At 40.3% G+C, this 22,640-nt stretch overlaps 1 protein-coding gene across 1 annotated transcript in view; it reads left to right on the top strand.

The window, feature by feature from the left end:
* pcca (propionyl-CoA carboxylase subunit alpha) overlaps positions 1 to 22,640 on the top strand; it is a 378,154-nt gene that overhangs the window by 181,295 nt on the left and 174,219 nt on the right. The window contains exons 15-16 of the mRNA XM_043691289.2: positions 8,003 to 8,071; positions 10,949 to 11,024. Of these exons, the coding sequence (XP_043547224.1) occupies positions 8,003 to 8,071; positions 10,949 to 11,024 (145 nt within the window). The remainder of the gene's footprint in view (positions 1 to 8,002; positions 8,072 to 10,948; positions 11,025 to 22,640) is intronic.

The following is a 22,640-nucleotide window of genomic DNA, read 5'->3' as shown; positions in this document are numbered from 1 at the left end:
TATGTAGTGGAAGTGACGAGGGAGCAAGCTGACCTAGACGTGGTCCTGTATAATGAGACAGGAATAATTAATGACCTCATAGCTAGGGACCCTCTTGGAAAGAGTGATCATAGTATGGTTGTATTTAGAATACAGCTGGAGACTGTGAAGATAAAACTCAATACCCAGAGTCTTGTGCTTGAACAAGGGGGACCACAATAGAATGATGGAGGGCTTGGCGAAAGTAAACTAGAAACAAATATTTTATGGTAGGACAGTTGACGAGCTGTGGAGGACTTTCAAAGCAACTTTTCAAAGTGCTAAGCAAAAATATATTCTAGTGAAAAGAAAGGATTATCCCATATCTACCATGGGTGTCTCAGGAAATAAGGGAGGCTATCAAATTGAAAGCGAAGTCATACAAAGTGGCCAAATAGAGCATTAAGCTAGGAGATTGGGAAAACTTTAAAGGTCAACAGAAAGCCACAAAAAGAATTATAAAGAAAAATAAGATAGAACATGAGAAAAAAAAAACTAGGACAGAATATAAAGACAGAGAGCAAAAGTTTTTTTCAATATATAAAACGAAAGAGTGGCTAAAGTAAATGTGGCTCTTTAGAAGACAAGAAGAGGAATTTTGTTATGGGATATGATGAAATCGCCGAGGCATTGAACAGGTATTTTGTGTTAGTCTTCACAGTGGAGGACACCAATAACATGCCAGTAATTGACAAAGAGACAAAGGTAGGTGTGGACCTGGAAACAATCATTATTACAGAAGATTTAGTGATGGGCAAGCTAATGGAGCTAATTATTGATAAGTCTCCTGGCCCTGATGCAATGCATCCCAGGGTGCTAAAAGAGATGGCGAGAGAAATAGCAAGTGCACTGGTGTTAATTTTCCAAAATTCACTGGACTCTGTGGCAGTCCCAGCAGACTGGAAAACAGTAAATGTGATGCCGCTGTTTAAAAAGGGAGGTAGACAAAAGATGGGGAACTATAGACCAGTTAGCTTAACCTCTATAGTGTGGAAGATGCTTGAGTCTATTATCAAGGAAGAAATAGCAAGGCATCTCGAAATAAATTGTCCCTTTGTGCTGATGCAGCATGGATTCATGAAGGGTAGGTGATGCTTGACAAATCTTTTGGAATTCTATGAAGATATTATGAGCAAGGTGGACAATGGGGACCCAGTTGATGTGTACCTAGATTTCCAAAAGGCCTTTGACAAGGTGTTGTTTAAGAGGCTGCTGCGTAAGATAAGGATGCATGGCATTAGGGGTAAAGTATTAACATAGATAGAGAAGTGGTTGACTAACAGGAAGCAAAGAATGGGAATAAATGAGTGCTATTCTGGCTGGCAATCGGTGACTAGTGGTGTGCTCAGGGATCGGTGTTGGGACCACAATTATTTACAATTTATATAGATGATTTGGAGTTGGGGACCATGTGTAGGGTGTCAAAGTTTGCAAGTGACACTAAGATGAGTGGCAGAGCAAAGTGTGCAGAGGACTGTGAAAATTTGCAGAGGAAAAAAGATACATTCAGTGAGTGGGCAAAGGTCTGGCAGATGGAATACAATGTTAATAAATATGAAGTCATCCATTTTGGTCAGAGTAACACGAAAAAGGATTATTACTTGAATGGTAAAAAGTTGCAGCATGCTGCTATGCAGAGGGACTTGGGTGTCCTTGTGCATGAATCACAGAACGTTGGTCTGCAGGTACAGTAAGTAATTAGGAAGGCAAATGGAATTTTGTCCTTCAATGCTAAAGGGATTGAGTTTAAAAGCAGATAGGTTATGCTGCAGATGTACAGGATGCTGGTGAGGCCATACCTGGAGTACTGTATGCAGTTTTGTTCTCCTTACTTGAGAAAGGATGTACTGGCACTGGAGAGGGTGCAGAGGAGGTTCACTAGGTTGATTCTAGAGTTGAGGGGTTTGGCTTATGAGGAGAGATTGAATAGATTAGGGTTATATTCATTGGAATTCAGAAGAATGAGTGGGGATCTTATAGAAACGTATAAAATTATGAAGGGAATAGATAAGATAGAAGTAGAGAGGATGTTTCCGCTGGTAGGTGGAACTAGGACAGGAAGGCATAGCCTCAAAATTAGGGGGAGCAGATTTCGGACTGAATTGAGAAAGAACTTCTTCATCCAGAGGGTTGTAAATCTGTGGAATTCCTGGCTCAGTGAAGTAGTTGACGTTACTTCAGAAAACATTTTTAATGCTAAGATAGATTTTTTTTGAACAAATAAAGGAATTAAGGGATACGGCGAGTGTGCACATACGTGGATCTGAGTCCACGAAAAGATTCACCATGATCTTATTGAGTGGCGGAGCAGGCTTGAAGGGCCAGACGGCCTACCCCTGCTCCTAGTTCTTATGTTCTTACTTTCTTTCAGTTGGGGATATGACAAATTGATTTTTTGAAGCTTTTCCTTGAAGAACGATTACAGCTAAGGTTTAATTTAATGTCAACATTTTGTCAGGGCACGAGCAATTTGGATATAAAACATTTTACGTTGACTACTTTTCATCCACCAACGCAGGGAGCTTTAGGAAGATACTAACAGACTCTCAAAACAATGATTAAGGGGTATCTTAATGAGGCTTGGGACAAAGGATTAGATTTGTTCGTTTGCTACCAGAGATTTTTCCAAATAAATCTACTGTGTTTAGTCTATTTGAATTGATCTACATTCTCGAGATAAGTGATTCATTAAAATTGAGAAAGATGATGTTTTGAAGGCAGACAGATGAATCTTCAATGTTGGATATGAGTCCTTTTTTCCAGGGAGCTAGAGAGACAGAGACACAGCAGAGTTTAAAAACCCTCACAGGTATAGATTAAATAATGCTGAAAAATGTGTTGCTGGAAAAGTGCAGCAGGTCAGGCAGCAAAAAAAGAACAGGAGAATCGACGCTTCGGGCATAAGCCCTTCGTCAGGGCTTCATGAAGAAGGGCTTATGCTTGAAACGTCGATTCTCCTGTTCCTTTGATGCTGCCTGACCTGCTGCGCTTTTCCAGCAACACATTTCTAAGCTCTGATCTCCAGCATCTGCAGTCCTCACTTTCTCCTAATAGATTAAATAAAGGGCAGACTGACATGCTACAACAAGAATGCTTCAAACAGAAGACAAACTGTTTGTGGCCAATCCGGCATGTTGGACCTTTGGAAGTGAGATTCAGTGTTCCATACAATGTCGATAACAAGGTTAGTAAGCTCATTTATCCACTAGGTGCTTCTGGATGCAGACTGAAAAAATGATTTTGTCATGTGTTGAAGCAAAATTAGAGGTGAGGATGGAGATAAGAAGGAGTAAATATAGCACATTGTAAGCATATTGAGGATGACAGACTAGGAATGAACTAACTGGAAAGAGAGATAGACAGTTCACAAAGCAAACTTCCTACAATTTGACTAGCCAATACTGAAATACTGGGATAGTTAAACACTATATTTTTGTATTTGGAGAAATGACAATGGGAAGATCTTTTCAGATTACTTAGGAAATTCAATGCGCAGATATACCAGGATTTACCATGTTAGCCAGAAATGTTATGAATGTGGGAAAATCAATGCTGATAAAACATCATGCTCATTGGTTGAACCCAGAAAAAAAATACAAGCCCAAGACTTACAAGGATGTTGCCAAGGTTGGAGGATATGAGCTATAGGGAGAGGTTAAATAGGCTGGGGTTGTTTTTCCTGCAGCGTCTGAGGCTGAGGAGGGAACCTCATAGAGGCTTATAAAATCATGAGGGGCATGGACAGGATAAATAGACAAAGTCTTTTCCCTGGGGTGGGGGAGTCCAGAACTAGAGGGCATAGGTTTAGGATGAGAGGGGAAAGCTATAAAAGAGACTTAAGGGGCAACTTTTTCAAGCAGAGGGTGGTACGTGTATGGAATGGGCTGCCAGAGGAAGTGGTGAAGGCTGGTACAATTGCAACATTTAAAATGCATCTGGATGGGTATATGAATAGGAAACGTTTGGAGGGATATGGGCCGGGTGCTGACAGGTGGGACTAGATTGGGTTGGGATATCTGGTCTGCATGTACAAGTTGGACCGAAGGGTTGGTTTCCATGTTGTACATCTCTATGACTCTATGTGGTAATCAAGATTCAGTACATTTCATTTAATGTAGTGAAAGCAGTTGGAGTTCACCAGTGGTACTGGTCCCTAAACTGGATGGGTTGACTAGATTATCTGTACATTACAGAAAGTAATTACAGTAACATAAACAAATTCGTATCCAATTCCTTATTTAAGAAAATGATATTGATAGGGTTGACAGTGCTTTGTTTCTTTCTAAGATTGAATTTATTAAGAACAGCCCATACAAAGTAAATAAACCTACCCAAAATGTGACTGTATAAATTCTAATGTATACTATAACAGTTCAAACTGAGAATTTAGGAGAAATTTGTTTTTTTTCTTCCCAGAGAATGGTTGAGATGATTAGCATAAAACATTTAAGTATAAGGGAGATAAGAATCAAACACAGAAAATGTTGAAGGAATTTAGCAGGTTTGGCAGCATCTGTGGAGAAACAAGAGTGAACATTTTGTTCCAGTATAACTCCCCTTCAGATTTGTTTTATTTCTAGTATTTTGGTTTTATTTAAGGATAAAATGAATTTGCTATTATTCTATTAGATGGATTAGGAGGCTTGAGTGGAGCAATAATTATCAACTGGTTGGTCTGAATGCTTAAGTAAATATACAGGAAGGAGTCAGCAAACCAGACATGAATGTTGGTTAAATAGGTCATGTTAATTGACTTTGCAGAAATGTTTAACAGATTAAATAGAAGAGAATCCATCAATATTAATTGATAGATTCTCTTATATTTAATCTGTTAAACATTTCCAACAATTTCAGTTTTTGCTTTTTGCAAATTTGAATTGATGTGGAAGTTAAAATTCTGGGCCAGAGAGAGCTGCGATTATATTTGGAAAATTTATTCAAACTGACAATCCAAGCAAATATTGGTTCAAACTCTGCTTACGTTTAAACACTGCCCAGGAAATTGGTAAACTGCATTTGAATTACATTCCATTTAGCGTCAAGCCTTAATGTGAAGCACTTCCGGAGTTTCAATTTTTTTAGCTGCAGATATGATTATCACTGTTGCATCACAGTGCTAGGGATGCGGGTTCGATTCTAACCTCGGGCGACTTATCGGTGGAATTTTCACATTTTTCTCATGTCTGTGTCGGTTTTCACCAGTGCTCTGGTTTCATCCCACAGTCCAAACATATGCAGGTCTGGTGGATTAGCTATGGTAAAGGTGGGGTTACGAGGATAGTCTGGGAATGGGGTACTGGCAGGCATGCTCTTTAGATGGTCTCTGCAGACCCAATGGGCCAAATGGCCTTTATCTGCACTGTGCAGATTCTGTTCTTTGTGAGCGATTGAAGGAGTACTGGTAAATACTATTAAAGCTAAGAATCCTTTGTCATACCACATGAGTCACATCAATGTCGATTAATATCAGAACTCTTTGGGTTTAAAAATGCCCCAGCATGAATCCAACAACTTATTAATCAAGTTGTAATTAAAGTGCTTAACTTTTTATCACATCTTTTAAATAAACTATGAATAACACCTGGGAAGAACATGTTCAAAGAGGTGATTAAGCATTGCAGTTACCTGGCTTAATAATAAGTCTCACCAAGAGTGAATTTGCAGCATTGTACAGGGCCGGGGCAAGTGTTGTCACAGATGGGCAGCATCCACATCAGAATATTTAACTCAGTGGTTAGCACTGCTGCCTCACAACACAAGGGACTCTGGTTTGATTCCAGCCTAGGGCAACTGTCTATGTGGAGTTTGCACATTGTCCCTGTGTCTGCGTGGGTTTCCTCCGGGTGCTCTGGTTTCCTCCCACAATCCAAAGATGTGCAGGTTAGGTAAATTGGCTGTGCTAAATTACCCATTGTGTTCAGGGATGTGTAGGTTAGGTGCATTACTCAGGGGTAACATTCAGAGCAGTAGGCTGTGGGAATGGGTCTGGGTGGGTTACTGTTTGGAGGGTTAATGTGGACTTGTTGGGCTGAAGGGTCTGATTTTGCACTGTAGGGATTCTTAAAAAAAAACTCCATCTCACACTTTGCAAATAGGACTGATGAGGGACTAGCGTGTATTCTATTTGGCATCTGAAACTTCTCTGTTTGAACCCATCCATTCCCTACCCCACCACCCACCACCATCACCATGAATCGTTTGGAACTGATGTAGCAATGATGCTGTTATTTTGAATGTGGCTTGATCACCTCACTGAATTTTACTTAATTAGTATTTAGATTGAGAAGAATTGTGGAAAACTTGCTCTTTGCCTTTGATAGATACTGAATTCTCATTACATATCATTTTCATGAGTCAAACATAATTACAGGGGAGCCTGCTGTTTGCTCACACCCACAGAAATTTGGAAAATGAAACATTTTTGTTAGGTGTTACCACAGTCAAACTCTCAGCAAATTATTTTAATGGAACATGCTCTCTCCAGTGATGTTTTATCACATGAACAGTGCAGAAATAGCTATATTCTAGATTGTACCTGCCCTGGGAGCTTTGATGGGACATTGAAGAAGAATTTTAACTCTGTATCAAACCCCATGCTATACCACCTTGGGAATCCTTGATGGGAGAATATAGTTGGAGTTTTACTTTGTGTCTAACCCCTGTGATATTTACTGTGGGAGTATTTGATGGGACAGTAAAGGGATACTTATTCTGTATTTCACCCATCCAGTACTTGCACTGAAAGTGTTTGTTGGGACAGGATAGAGAAAGCTTTACTCTGATTGAAAAACTTGGATAACTTAATCAAGTGGGGAAAACTGAATGGACTAAAGGGCTTTTCATGTTCACCATGCTTTGTGTATTCCTAATCAACATACTGAACATCAGAAACTGAAACTGAGGGACCACAATACTGGATAAGTAAGTTAAAATGACCTGAAACTGATGCATGTGTATTCTAAACTAACACGAGTCACTTGTACAGCTTGCTGCGTTGAAAATAAAGACATCTTTGTAGCAGGCTCTGACTGCAGCAGACCAGAAAAATCTACATTTAAATCTCCCTGGACAATCCCCTAAATTAAAATATTAAAAATGTGAGCAGGCATTGCAGTGACCATCTTGTGTGTGCCTCATTGCAGACAGATGTGCTGCTGCTGTTTATTATGAAGGTTTCTTTCCCAGGTGAAGATCTGTGCAAGTTTCTTTCGGGTTTATTTTGTCACAGTGTTGTTTCTTGGAACCCTGCTGTTCCAACAGCTTAGACTTACTTTTTCTTCTTGAGATTCCTGGGATGATTTTTATCTGTCTTGAATATTTTGATTCATTTTTAAATACTTTGAACGTTGTATCATAACGTGAGCAATTTAATAAATACTTATGCCCAGGAACAGCTCGTTTTAAAAAAGATTTTGTAGAGATAATCCCAGTATAATTTTAATGAACTCAAACTGATAAGAAACCAGAATTTACAGTGTATTATCTTTCTTTTTGATAAACCAAGCTCCTGTGACTGGAGCTAGGTTAGAACACACATACATCAGTTTCACGTCATTTTAACTTACTTATCCAGCATTGTGGCCCCTTAGTTTCTGGTGTTCAGTACGTTGCTTAGAAGTACACAAAGCATGTCATATAATATGACAAGACTGTTTAATAGAACTGAGGGTAGATGGCTAGTAGGTGATGGAAGAAAGCTGTGTAAACAGTCGTTTCTCTGGGGGAATTACATGAATAACTGTTGTACTGTTAGAGTGAAAATAATATGGGAATATTGAAGATATGTAATGTATGCTGAGTGAATGAAAATACTTCAACGTTCACCAGACTGAAAGCTTCCATTAATGGAATGCTGGTAATACTTTGCATTGCGTTTATTAATATTGCAACATACATTTTTCTAATTGGTGTGAAGATGTTATGAGACTGTGATAAATGTTTGAGCAAGTGCTTCAATCAATTTGAAGTTGTTTGTCTTTACCAGGTCCGAATTGACAGCGGCATTCAAGAAGGAAGTGACATCACTATTTATTATGATCCAATGATATCAAAAGTCAGTATATTTTTACTTGTTTTTAATATATGACTTTCATGCCAGATGAATTGATTGCAAATTTTTCACAAGTAACAAATAGCATCCCTTAAATCAGGAAATGGAAGGGAAAGAGGATCAGGAAAACTGCTATCACGTGGGAATTGGCACTGAGCAGATTGTTGGAACTGCAGGCTGACGAGTCCCCCGGTGTTGGTGGACTTCATTCAAGAGCCTTAAAAGAACTAAATAGTGAGATAGTTAATATGTTGGTTCTAAGTTTTCAGATGTTCCTTGATTTGGTGAAAGTTCCTTTATATTGGAGGAGGGTGACAGTAACTGAAAAGTGAGGGAGATAGATAACAGAGAACTGTGGGCCTTTTAGCTTAACAGCACCCATAGAGAAAATGTTAGGAACTACTTTTGAAGCAGTCCGCACGAGATTGAGCAATGACAAGTCTGTGATGCCCTTAGATGTTCGGGACTGCACCCATGCTGCACTGAATGGATCAGCATGTGTCTACCCTACACCGCCAGGTATGGGTAAATTGTTGAACCCCATTTGTGAGTAGGGATTGGGAATTGCAAATATTTCCCATGAATGAGGAATTTCCAATATGGGTCATAAGCTTGCTTTGATTAAGTTCCTGTCCTTTCTACTTATGATCCTAGCAGGGCAGTTAGAAAAAATCAAGTTTGTCAGATGGGGTTAATGTAGATTTTGAAATGGCAGACATGTTTAGTCAAGTTAGTGGAGTTCAATGAGGAAGTAATATGCTATGGATGAAGGAAATTTGATCAAGTGCCATACCAAAGATTATTGTGGAAAATGAAGCATCATAGTGTAGGGCATAATATATTGGCATGGATAGAAGGTTGGTTAGTCAACAGGAAGCCTCAGGGACCAGTGTTGGGACCTCAATTTTTGCAATATTTTTCATGACTAGAATAAAGACATTTAAAGCATGGTTGTTAAATTTGCTGATGACATGAAGTTGGGTAGAAAAGGAATTTCTAAAGAAGACTGGTATGGAAGGTGCTAGCAATGAATAGAGGGTTGAGTTGGTTAGGTTTATTTTCAGTAGAAAAAAGGAGATTGAGGAGGGACCTGATTGAGGTTTACAAAATCATGAAGGGTATAGACAGGGTAGATAGAGACAAGCTTTTTCCCAGGGTGAAGGATTCAATAATGAGGTCATGCTTTCAAGGTGAGAGGTGGAAAGTTTAAGGGGGATACACGCGGTAAGAACTTCACACAGAGGGTGGTGGGCATTTGGAACGCGTTGCCAGCAGAGGTGATAGAGGTAGGCATGGTAGATTCATTTAAGATGCGTCTGGACAGCTGCATGAGTAGGTGGGGAGCAGAGGGATACAGATGCTTAGGAATTGACCGACAGTTTTAGACAGTACATTTTGATCGGCTCAGGCTTGAAGGGCCTGTTCCTGGGCTGTAAATTTTCTTTGTTCTTTAAGACCTGAGACTATAGTGGAATATTAATAGATTAAATAGGTGCACAAAGTTCTGACAGATGGAGTATAAATGGGAGAAACGTCAAATTATTCATTTAGGCAGGAAGAATAAGAACAAAAAGACATTTTCTAAACGGTGAGAACTCTGAGATATAGGGAAATGAGGATGTCCTTCCAAATGAATAGCAAAAGGGTATTGTGCAGATACATCAAGCAATTCGAAAAGCTAATAGAATGTTATCATTTGTTGAGAGGTAATTTGAAGATCAAAATAGGGAAGTACTGCTTCACTTGTACAAGCCAACATTTGGATAACTGTAATGTTCTCCCTATTTAAGGAAGGATGTAAATGCTTACGAAGCAGTTCAGATCAGGTTTATTAGAATAATCCCTTGAATGGTGGGGGTGGTTGCCTTTTGAGGAAAGCTTGATCAGGTTAGACTTGTATCCTCTTGAGTTTAGAAGAATAAGAAGTGGCAAGATTGAAACATAAAAGATCCTGAGATATCTTGACAGGATGGATGTGGAGAAAATGGTTTCTCTTTTGGGAACTTCAGGGTCACTGGTTTAAGAAAGGGAGTTCCCATTTAAGATAGAGATGAGGAAAATTTTTTTTTTCTCCAAGGATCTTGTGTTTGGGAACTGTTTTCCTCAAAAGACAGTGAAGCAGAGTCTTTGAACATTTTATAGAGGGGATGGATTATTGATCATCAAGGGAATGAAAGGTTATTGGGGGTAGATGGGATTATGGGAGTTGATATTACAGTCATGTCTGTCACAATCTTCTTAAAGAGAGGAGCATGTTTGAGGGGTCACATGGATAACTCCATTTATTCATATGCTGCTCTCCACCACCTCCCAACACCAAGATCCCCCTTCTTTCCTGCCCTTTCCTTCCACTCTTCCTGGCCTCCCCTTACCAACCTGACCCTCGGGGAGACTCTGACTTGCCTGAAGGGTCAAATCCAGGCTGCATGTTCCCGCTTGGTCTTGCTGCAGTACTGAGAGTACTCCTAGTATTGGCTGGAGAGCTGCTGGCCTCTGATAGGTTGGCAGCAATTGACATGGTACATCCTGTTTTTCAGGGTCAGAGGTCTACATCTTTCTTAATTGGCAACTAATCATCAAAGGGCAATGAGAGACTTGTCATTGCCCTGAGCTAGGTCTATATGGATGCAATGTAAAGCCATTATAAAAATAAAGATAAAAATTGTAAAACACTGCACTCATTGTCAATACATTCCTTTGTTTCAAAGTTCTTAAATAGAATAAGAAGCAAATAAATAGGAAGTTTGCAAATATGCAGAATATAAATTGAATAACTAATATTTTGATATCTTCTGGTCCCAAAACTTCCACTTTTGTTCCTTATCAAAAATATCAAAGTGCACATACTTACTGCTTACTTCGATTGCTCTTCTTTTTCAGTTGGTTACGTATGGAGGTAACCGTGCAGAAGCATTACAGAGAATGCAAGAGGCACTAGACAATTACGTAATTCGAGGTAACTAGTGGAAACCTGGCATGTACTGAAAGAGAGAGAAACAGCATGAAAACATAGTAATTAAGCCAAATGAAGTAAATATTTCTTACCAACTCTTTTTTTAAAACAATGTGCTATGAAATCTCAAACCAATTAAGTCAAGATTATTTGTGTGTTGAACTCCAATTAGCCTAGGGCCTGTTCTTTCTTATGTGACTTGTTTTAGCATTGGCCTTCTGAATTAGCTTTGAAGCTTTTACATGGAGATGTTTATTTGGCTCACTAGATATCCCAATGTAATTTATACATTTGGCACTCTTCTTATTCTTTACAAACATCTTACTCGCCTAAATTGTGTTGGTATTCCAGAAATTTTAAACTGCAGTTTCTCTTTATAAAACATTCTAATTTTATGGAGAACTAAATTTAAGGAAAGAAAGTTTGCAGCAAATGTTTTAAGGGGTAGGGTGAGAGTGTTTTTAACAGAGAGTAGATAGATTATGAAGGTTTTCAGTGGACAGGTGTGACTGAGATTTGATGAAGTGATTATCCTGGAATTTAATTAATGTCTTAGACAAATAATTTATAGTTTAATCTTTACGCAAATGATCTGTGGTCATGAATTAGTATGGAATTCGAATTACACTGTTGTTGCTAGTTTGAGTATCAAAATACTATTATGGGCACTGAGCCAAGGATTGGTATTCCAAACAAATGAACAAAGCTGCAGATTCTGGAAATCTCAATTAAAAACAGTAAATACTACAAGTACTCAGCAACATCTCTGGGCAAAAAGGTCACCTACTTGAAACATGGCTTGTTTTTTTCTCTCATTAGATGCTGCTTGATTTCCTGAGCATTTAAACATTTTTTTTATTATTGGAGCTTCACGCTGAGTTTGACATGATAATTAAGTGTGTGCATACGTTCTGAAATTTCTTACAATTGTTTTTTCTGTTGTTATTCTCAAGCCTTAATCACCATCAATTTCAAAAAACTAAAATGGAATGTTTTGAGTGTTTGTACAGTTTGGGAAGAGGACAAATTTTTTGAAACCCCAGGGCTAAAGGTTAATAAAATATTTCAAATCTTATATTTCAAATGGTTGGGAAGCAGATCTCAAGATTATTACAGTGTTTACCACTTGCTCTAATCCCAGTTTAACCCAATAGCTACCTATTTGCCTTTACCAAAGCACCAATTGTAAAAGGAAGGTTTAAAATATACTTTATGCACCGTTTCATTCATTTGGTTCAGTATATTACTGATTTTTTTTAAAGGATCTTTTATGTTATGACTGGATCCAACCACTTTCCCACTTTACAAGGAGATACAAATAGAAGCATTTTAAATGAGTTTGTCCTGACGTTATTGTAAAGGTATCAGCTCTTTTAAGCTGCTCAAAGTCTCCACTGCCTTATGTAGATATTAATAGTGCCAATAGTAACTAAAGGAGGCTTGCAGTTATGGTGTTCACACTCCTAAACAGTAAATAAGGCAGTTCAGAAAATGTATTTTTATAGCACCTTTAACATTGCAAATGTCGCAGGTTCAGCCCTGGAGAGTAATCAAACAAAATTTAATGCCAAACCACAGAAATACATATTTAGACAAGTGACCAAAACTTTGGTTTAGGGCCTAAGTTTTGAAGAATGTCCTAAGGGAGGACAAAGAGACAACAAGTCTGAAAGTGGCATTTACAGAGTTTGGGGTCCAGGCAGCTGAAGTATAACCCTGACACAACATGGTACATGTTAAGATTCTTGGATATTTCAATGAGTGCTCATTTGCTGAGGACCGAAATGAGAGCCTTGGAACAGTCAAGTCCTGAGCTGTGGATGAAGATTGCAGCAGGAGATGTGCTGAGCTGAGGATCTCTCCCATGCAGGACACCTGTAGCTTTGGCCTTTGTAATTAGTAATACCAATAGCTGTTTCCGTTAAGTATATCTCCCAGCAAAATCCTCTGTGTTTGGCGAGCAGCTGTACTTCCAAGAAAAAATTCTCATTGTGCAGACTGCATATTGATGCAAAAGGAGTTTTGTACAGGTCAACAAAACCAGCTTGAAGAAGGGTTTATGCCTGAAACGTCGATTCTCCTGTTCCTTAGATGCTGCCTGACCTGCTGCGCTTTTCCAGCAACACATTTTCAGCTCTGATCTCCAGCATCTGCAGTCCTCACTTTCTCCTCGAAGATTTTAACCTACTGCGAATCCTCTTGCAAGGATGCCTTTCTTGAAGAAGCTCTCTTCCTCCATTCCTGAAGAAGGGCTTATGCCCGAAACGTCGATTCTCCTGTTCCTTGGATGCTGCCTGACCTGCTGCACTTTTCCAGCAACACATTTTCAGCTCTGATCTCCAGCATCTGCAGTCCTCACTTTTTCCCCAACAAAACCAGCTTGTAGAAGTTTGTGTAATATTTCATCAAACTTTCCAAGACCTGGCTCAGTTTAGTCTAAAAACAGCGAGTGAGAAATGAAGTGAATTATATGTATGTCACTAACTTTGAAATGTTCAGAATGCCATCCTCAGTAAAATGTGCACAACATTGCAGTTAGTAACAGATAACAGTTTACATAGTAACATAAAATCAATATCAATGTGTCAGTCGATGTGATTTTATTAATTGTCTTATTACTAGCTTCTCTATACTGAGCACTGGGTATGTCCACTTTCAGAAAGAAACAATAACATATTTTCTTGCCAAACTTTTACCAGTGCAGTTGTTACTAAATAAAGAATTAGGGTTCTTTTTAAACTGTGCTGTTCTATCATTACTCCACAAATGGGCATTGATTTAATAGGAAGAATTCACCTTACCTTCTATAGCATTGTACCATGGGATCTTTAATGACCTTCAGTGTTAACAAAGACCCTCATCTGAAATCTGGCATTTCTAACAGTGCGGTCCTCTCTCTGTACTGCACTGGAGGGTCAAGTCTAGATTTTGTGATCAAGTCCCTTGAGTGGTATTTAACCAACAACCATCCGAGATGGAGATGAGGCTACTATCTACTGAGGTACATGACACTTGGCAAACCACTATCTACTATTGCACTGCCAAACACTTTGCACATATGGAGAGGCACCCATTTCATGAATTGGAACACGGTGTATATTGGGGTTCTTTGCTTGATGTTTTTGCACTCACTTTGCACCTACTTGAATGCTCACTGTCATCTCTTTTTGAGCATTGTCACCTAATTCATAGTACTTCTTTCTTATCTTGCCTGTTAGTGCAGGCACAAAGCTAGGTGGCCTGTCATGTTTAGCAGCAATGAACAGTCAAGGGAATAAGCATGTTGCTGTATGGAACACTGTTAAACAAACACAGCATCTATATCAAGTGTTAGCAGCTTGCTTGGCAAACACATTGAATGTGCTTCAACCAAATGGCCATGTCTCAGCATTTAAGGGGAGATTTCTTCGTCAAGTCCATAAGACCGTAAGACGTATGAGTGGAAGCAAGGCCATTTGGCCCATCGAGTCCACTCTGCCATTTAATCATGGTTGATGGGCGTTTCAATTCCACTTATCTGCACTCTCCCTGTAGCCCTTAAATTCTTGATCTTGCAAGGAATTATCAATCTCTGCCTTGAAGGCACCCAACATCCCAGCCTCCACTGCACTCCGTGGCAATGAATTCCACAGGCCCACCACCCTCTAGCTGAAGAAATGTCTACTCGTTTCTGTTCTAAATTGACTAAGTCAAAGGGGACTCCTGTCAGTTGGGATTTCCACTAGTCAGTCAAGGAATCATCCAATCTCAGTTTAGAGACACAATTATTGACCACTTGGAGGATTTGGGATCAGGGATTCCTACCATTGTAATCTGGGAGAGAGCCATTTTCAATCCTACTGGGTGAGTTCAAGGATTAGTGGTAACTCGTTTGGGAGGGTGCAGAACATCAGTCAGGAATCTGGTCACTCATCAGTAGGGGCTATCCTGCCAAGCTGATCAGGGAATGAATGGGGCAATGATATGGTGAGTAAACTGGGAAAGTGATTTGTGGTGTTTGGAAGCCGCATGTTGGAGTGCAGAGGAGATAATCGCTGTGAACAAATTGCTGGAGGTGGGCAACTCAACATATAAGGTGAGGAAACATTGAAGGGTGTGTGTTACCTTGGGGGGAGTAGGTCATCAGTACTCACCACCATCATGACTTCAATGGGTTAGTGCATCAGTATGGCTTACAGAACTGAGATGTAGGCCTGGGCATGTGATACAGTGGGAAGATGAAGATTTTGTCATGCCTCACTGGGATAGTGCATGTGAAGTCTAGCCCCACTATTACTGGAGTTTCATACAGTTAAAAGTTTTAAAACATAAGTAGAATTCCCCAATGTATCAAAGTTTCAGACTCAGCTTGAAAGAAAGCATGAACCAGGTTTCTATATTGAACAAATGAATAGAATGTAACTAGAGGTAAACGATTATGAAACATTGACATATGACTCTGCTAATTAAACTCTAACCCCTTTATGAACTCCCCCCCTATATACAAACACAGACAAGACGTAAAACATGTGTTATGAATGGTAGAAAAGACCGGAAAGGCGGTTCAGTTCCCTGACTACAGAGTTTGCTGAAATGGTTCTTTTAGTGATTAGAATGCTGTTTTTTTGATCATCCTTCTCCAGAAGATGTGCAGGAGACCAGAGTGTATCAACTTCAGTACAATTTCCACTAGATGAGTGAAGTGCAGGGATGCCATCTGAGACTGGTACAGTTGGGAAAAGGAGCGAGTCAAACAGTCAGAGCAGGCAGGGACAGGGCAGAGAACAAGGTAGGACTGATAAATTAAACTGCATTTACTTCAATGCAACAGACCGAATAGGGAAGGCAGGTGAACTCAGAGTGTGGTTAGGAACATGGGACTGGGCTATCATAGCAATTACAGAAACCTGGCTCAGTAAAGGACAGAACTGGCAGCTTCATGTTCTAGGATAAAAATGCTACAGGATGGATAGAAAGTGGGGCAAGAGAGGAGGGGGAGTGGTGTTTTTCATAAGGGATAGCATTACTGCTGTACTGAGGGAGAATATTCCTGGGAATACATCCAGGGAAGTTATTTGGTGGAACTGAGAAATAAGAAAAGAATGATCACCTTATTGGGATTGCATTATAGACTCCCCCAATAGTCAGAGGGAAATTGAGAAACAAATTTGTCAGGAGATTAAGAATAATAGGGTGGTTATGGTAGGGGATTTTAACTTTTCATACATAGACTGGGACTGCCATAGTGTTAACGGTTTAGATGGAGAGGAAATTAAGTGTGTACAAGAAAATTTTCTGATTCGGTATGTGGATGTATCTACTAGAGAAGGTGCAAAACCTGACCTACGCTTGGGAAATAAGGCAGGGCAGGTAACTGAGTTGTCAATGGGGGAGCACTTTGAGGCCAGCAACCATAATTCTATTAGTTTTAAAATAGTGATGGAAAAGGACAGACCAGATCTAAAAGTTGAAGTTCTAAATTGGAGAAAGGCCAACTTTGACGGTATTAGGCAAGAACTTTTAAAAGCTGAATGGGGGCAGATGTTCACAGGTAAAGAGACGGCTGGAAAATGGGAAGCCTTCAGAAACGAGATAACGAGAGTCCAGAGACAGTATATTCCTGTTAGGGTGAAAGGAAAGGCTGGTAGATACAGGGAAAGCTGGGTGATGAGAGAAAGTGAGGGTTTAGTTAAGAAAAAGAAGGAAGCATATGTCAGGTATTGACAGGAGAGATCGAATTAATCCTTAGAATATAAAGGCAGTATGCGTGTACTTAAGAGAGAAATCAGGAAGGCAAAAAGGGGACATGAGATTGCTTTGGAAAATAGGGTTGAAGAGAATCCAAAGGGTTTTTACAAATACATTAAGGACAAAAGGGTAACTAGAAAGAGAATAGGCTCAAAGCTCAGCAAGGCAGCTTCTGTGTGAAGTCGCAGGAGATGGGGAGATACTAAACGAGTATTTTGCATCAGTGTTTACTGTGGAGAAGAACATGGGAGATATAGAATGTGGGGAAATAGATGGTGACATCTTGAAAAATGTTCATTTTACAGAAGATGAGATGCTGGATGTCTTGAAATGCATAAAAGTGGATAACTCCCCAGGACCTGATCAGGTGTACCCTAGAACTCTGTGGGAAACTAGGGCAGTGATTGCTGGGCCCCTTGTTGAGATACTTGTATCATCGACAGTCACAGGTGAGGTGCCGGAAGACTGGAGGTTGGCTAATGTGATTTAAGAAAGGTGGTAAGGAAACGCCAGGGAAATACAGGGTGACCCCCGTATCCACAGGTCTGGTTACCGCGGTTTCACTTGCCCATGGTTTATCATGACCGGAACATATAAAAGGGAACGTTCCAGCACCAGGGGCCAGGAGGTTGCCGGAAAGGTACCTTTCCAATTGAAATCGTGGATTTGCTCCTATCCTCAGTTTTGAGCTTCCCCGGTAGGTTCTGGAATGTACCCCCTACGGGTTCAGGGGGACTACTGTATAGACCGGTGAGCCTGACAAGATGGGCAAGTTGTTGGAGGGACAGGATTTACATGTATTTGGAAAGGCAAGGATTGATTAGGGATAGTCAACATGGCTTTGTGTGTGGGAAATCATGTCTTGTGAACTTGATTGAGTTTTTTGAAGAAGTAATAAAGAGGATTGATGAGGGCAGAGCGGTAACCGTAATGCATATGGACTTCAGTAAGGCGTTCGACAAGGTTCCCCATGGGAGACTGGTTAGCAAGGGTAGATCTCATGGAATACAGGGAGAACTACCCATTTGGATACAGAACTGGCTCAAAGGGAGAAGACAGAGGGTGCTGCTGGAAGTTTGCTTTTCAGACTGGAGGCCTGTGACCAGTGGTGTGCCACAAGGATTGGCGCTGGGTCCACTGCTTTTTGTCATTTATATAAATAATTTGGATATGAACAGAGGAGGTATATTTAGTAAGTTTGCAGATGACACCAAAATTGGAGGTTTAGTGGCCAGCAAAGAAAGTTACTTCAGAGTACAACAGAATCTTGATTAAATGGACCAATGGCTGAAAAGTGGCAGATGGAGTTTAATTTAGATAAATGTGAGGTGCTGCATTTTAGAAAAGCAAATCAGAACAGGATTCTATACACTTAATGGTAAGGTCCTGGAGAGTGTTGCTGAATAAAGAGACCTTGGAGTGCAGGTTCATAGTTTTTTGAAAGTGGAGTCGCAGGTAGATAGGATAGTGAAGAATGCGTTTGGTATGCTTTCCTTTATTGGTCAGAGCATTGAGTACAGGAGTTGGGAGGTCATGTTGTGGGTGTATAGGACATTGGTTAGGCTACTGTTGGAATATTGCATGCAGTTCTGATCTCCTTCTTATCAGAAGGATGTTGTGAAACTTAAAAGGGCTCAGAAAAGATTTACAAGGATGTTGCCAGGGTTGGAGGTTTTGAGCTATAGGGAGTGGTATATGTGTGAAATGAGTTGCCAGAGGAAGTGGTGGAGGCTGGTACAATTACAACATATAAAAGCATTTGAATGTGTATATGAATATGAAAGGTTTAGAGGGACATGGGCCAAGTGCTGGCAAATGGAACTAGATTAGGTTAGGGTATCTGATCGGTATGGATGAGTTAGACTGAAGGGTCTGTTTCTGTGCTGTATATTTCTATGAACCTGTGGCAACGCAGTCTTATTGCTTTGTCTGTTATGGTTACAGATGTCCTAAATGTTTGTGCCGCTGGCTGCTTCCATAGATATTGTCAGAGTCTTCACCCAGACAGGAGTGAAGATGGAAAATTCACTATTTCTGAGAATAGTTCTGGTGAATGGAATAAATGCATTTAAAGGAAGGTTAGATCAACAATTGAGAAGATAATAGAAGGATATGCTCATAGTTAGTGGTGAGATAAAATAGATTTGGAAATACGTTTGTGTGGAGTACAAGACCTGACATACCCAAATGGGCCAAATGGCTTCTTTGTTTCTGTGCTGTTTCCATTGAGAATTCTTTTTAAAAAAAAAAGGAACATGCTTTTGGGATGTAAATGTTACTGATAAGGTCGGCATTTACTTTTCTTCTCCAGTTGCCCTCGGTAAGTTGATGGTGAGCTGCTTTTTAAAATCCTACATCCTTGTGATGTAGGATTGCCCACTGTTAGCAAGGAAGTTCAAATATTTCCACCCAGTGAGGCACAGTGATATTGTTCCAAGTCAGGAATGGATGGTGTTTATTCTAATGTGGGTTGAGACTGCTAAATTGATGGGGACTTACTATCTGTTTAGGTAAGATATGTCATTGTGTTTGGGAAAATCTTCTGAGGACTTTTATCTTGTGGTTTTCAATTATGCCTCATCGTGCTTCACATTCTTCTCAGAAGAACACTGTCTGCCTTTAGACTAGTGTTTCCACTGTTGCTACCTTGTTCTAGAGTCATGGAGATGTACAGCAAAGAAACAGACCCTTTGGTTCAACTCATCCATGCTGACCGGGTATCCTAAATTAATCTGGTCCCATTTGCCAGCATTTCGTCCATATCTCTCTAAATCCTTCCCATTCATATATCCATCCAGATCCTTTTAAATGTTGTAATTGTTCAAGCCTTCACCACTTCATTCCAGTTCATTCCAAATACGCACCACTCTATGCATGAAAACGTTGCCCCTTGGGTCTCTTTTATATTTTTCCCCTCTCACTCTAAACCTATGCCCTCTAGTTCTGGACTCCCCCACCTCAGGGAAAAGACCTTGTCTATTTATCCTATCCATGTGTCTCATGATTTTATAAACCTCTGAGGTAACCCCTCAGCGTCCGATGCCCCAGCAAAATAGCCCCAGTCTATTCAGCCTCTCCCTATAGATCAAACCTCTCCCTATTGCTTAAACTAATGTAGGCTTTTTGGTTTGGTCTTTACATTAGCTGACATGAAACTTCTATATTGCTGTTAAACAATGTTTATTGACATACTGTACCTGATAGTAATGTTATAGAGCGACATATATGTTGCAAAGGTTCCTGCCTTCTAGCAGAGAGGAGCTCATGTACACCTTATCTGTCCTGGCCCTATATCTACAGTTTGCAGTTCATAGTGGATCTTGCAAATGATGGTGTTCCCATGTGAATTCTGCCCTTGTCCTTCTGAATGGCGGAGGTGATTGATTTGGAAGGTGCTTCTGAAAGTGTCTTGCTATGGTGCTGCAGTGTGTCTTGAGCAAGTTACTGACTGCTGTCACAGTGCATTAGTGGAGAAGGGAGTGAATTTTAAGATGGTGGATGGGGTGCTAATCCAGCTGGCTGTACAGCTACTTGAACTTGATCCAGCGAAGTAGGTAGTATTCCACCACACTCCTGACTTGTGCCTTGTAGGTGGTGGACAGACTTTGAGGAATCACAGCACGAGTTACTTGCCACAGAATTCGAGTCTCTGACCTGCTCTTGCAGCTATGGTATTTATACTGCTGCCCAGTTCAGATTCTGGTCAGTGGCAACCCCTAGGATATTGTTAGACTGATGAAGACTTTTAAAGTAAAAATTAACAGATTGTTTCAGATTGCTTTGCAATAGATTCTGTTTATTTGAAGATCAAAATGGGTCAGATTATCAGAGAAGTGGTAATCTTACACAGATTGCCATTCGAGCCTTATTTTTAATGAAAGGAGAAGCTTCTGAATTTAAAAATATCATAGGATGTGGGCTTGACTGGCTGGGCCAGCATTCATCGCTCATCCCTAATTGTCGAGAGAGTAGTTAAGAGTCAACCACATTGCTGTGCGTCTGGAGTCACATGTAGGCCACACCAGGTAAGGGTGACAGTCTTACCTAAAAGACATTAGTGAAACAGGTTAGTTTTTCCTGACAATCAACACTGTTTTCATGGTCATCATTAGACTCTTAATCCCAGATTTTCATTGAATTCAAATTCTGCAGTATCTGAGAGCAAATTCTGTTCAGGCCTCTCTCAGAGATGTGGAGCTGTACTTAACATTCTGACAATTCTCTTGAAGTGCTGAACCGTTAGAGGAAGGCAAAACAATGCCCCCTTTGCATGGCAGTCCACTGCCATTTTCTGAAATTTTCTAGCATCCACTTTGACAGCTGTTATCAGTCTATAAGTGCATAGTAGAAGTGTGATGTTAGGGTCATGGGAGGGTAGGATTGCCAGTAGGGTAAATGAGAATAAGATGCTGGGTAAATATGTTGCCAGGTGAGTGGAGTGTCAGCTGGGAATAGCGTGGGTGGCATCTCGAGAGGGGCTAGAGTGCCAGTGTGCCTGATATGTAGGGTGTCAGCTGGGTAGGATGCCAGATGAGAAGGCAGGAGGCTGCCACATAAGTAGATTGCAGATGAGTAAGGGAGAGGATCCCAGTTGAGTAGGGTGTCAGATGGGAAGGGGTTAGGTGTCAGGTGGGTAAGATACCAAATGGAAATAGGTAGAGTTTGCCAGCTGGCAAGGTAAGTAATACAGTGGTTAGGGGAGGTTGGAGTGGGTGGGAAAAATCCATGAATACAAGTGTGTGTGCGCATGTGTGTCTTTATGTTTGTGATGGGGCTGTGGAGGGTTCAGATCCAGTGAGTGTGTAGGGCATGAGAGTCAGGCTGGTCTGGTCTGGCAGAGAGTGGGAGGACCATGGGTGTAAATCCCAGGAGTGTAGCAGAAGGATGTGACATATCAAAGTCTTTTGAGGATGGGTTTTTAAGATGTCTGGGAATGTGTAGTTGGGGGTGTGTGAGGTATCTGTGGAGTCTGTTAAATCGTTGCTCTGCTTTGTATTTGCAAGTCTAATTTTTTCTGAGTGACTATTTTACTTAATTCCATCAGCACCCTCCAAAGTCTATGATCTTATTGAAGACTTTCAGTGTGTTCCACACTTAGAGGAACTGCCCAGCAGGCAATTGTGTTGGAACTCATTCCCGTGGGGGATTCATGTACAACTCTTATACTGGTATACCGACCAGCAGAAAATCTTGGCCAATACTTTTCTCATGAATCACTTTTAATAAAAAGGCAGCCCTTGATTAATTTCTGGTGGGAATGAAACCCCAGCCTTCTGGTTCAGAGATAGGGATGCTGCCACAAGATCCTTGATTCCCCAGTATATGTTTAGTTCAAATGCAGCACTTTCTTACTTGCTAATTTCTCCTTTGATAATTTACAGTTATTAGCATTTGTGTGACTCTGCCGTGTCTGTCATGGATCAGCTTTAACACCTGGAACTACGCAGGCTGCACTTGGCAATGCAGATAAAAGCAAATTTTGAAAATGAGGTTGGAAAAATCACAGATTAAATAGGTCTTCAGTGGATAATGAAAAGACTTATTTGATCGAGTAAATAATGTAATCAGGAATCTGAATGCAGCGTTAGCATGCATAACTAAGGAGATTTAATTAGTCTGTAAGCTTCTGTTGCCACTTGGTTCTTGTATCAAAGGAAAATCAACAACTTCAATCCCTGATTTAAAGACAATTATAAATCTTCCCGCATTTCTTTTACTTTGTAATGGAAGCAAATGGGAAAATGTTGCTGTAAATTAAGAGCAATCCAAGCCCTAAAGTATTTCACAGAACTTGCATGATAGAAATAGTCCAGTTGGTCTATCTGGTCTGCATTAGTGTTTTTGCTCTGCATGAGCCTTCCCTGTATCTCACCCTATCAGCAAATCCCTCTA

The sequence above is a fragment of the Chiloscyllium plagiosum genome, unplaced genomic scaffold (genome assembly GCF_037043375.1).
Source record: "Chiloscyllium plagiosum isolate Xiang-an unplaced genomic scaffold, Cpla_swu_hap1 HiC_scaffold_6, whole genome shotgun sequence".
NCBI lineage: Eukaryota > Metazoa > Chordata > Chondrichthyes > Orectolobiformes > Hemiscylliidae > Chiloscyllium > Chiloscyllium plagiosum.
This window is presented reverse-complemented; position numbering and strand designations above follow the sequence as displayed.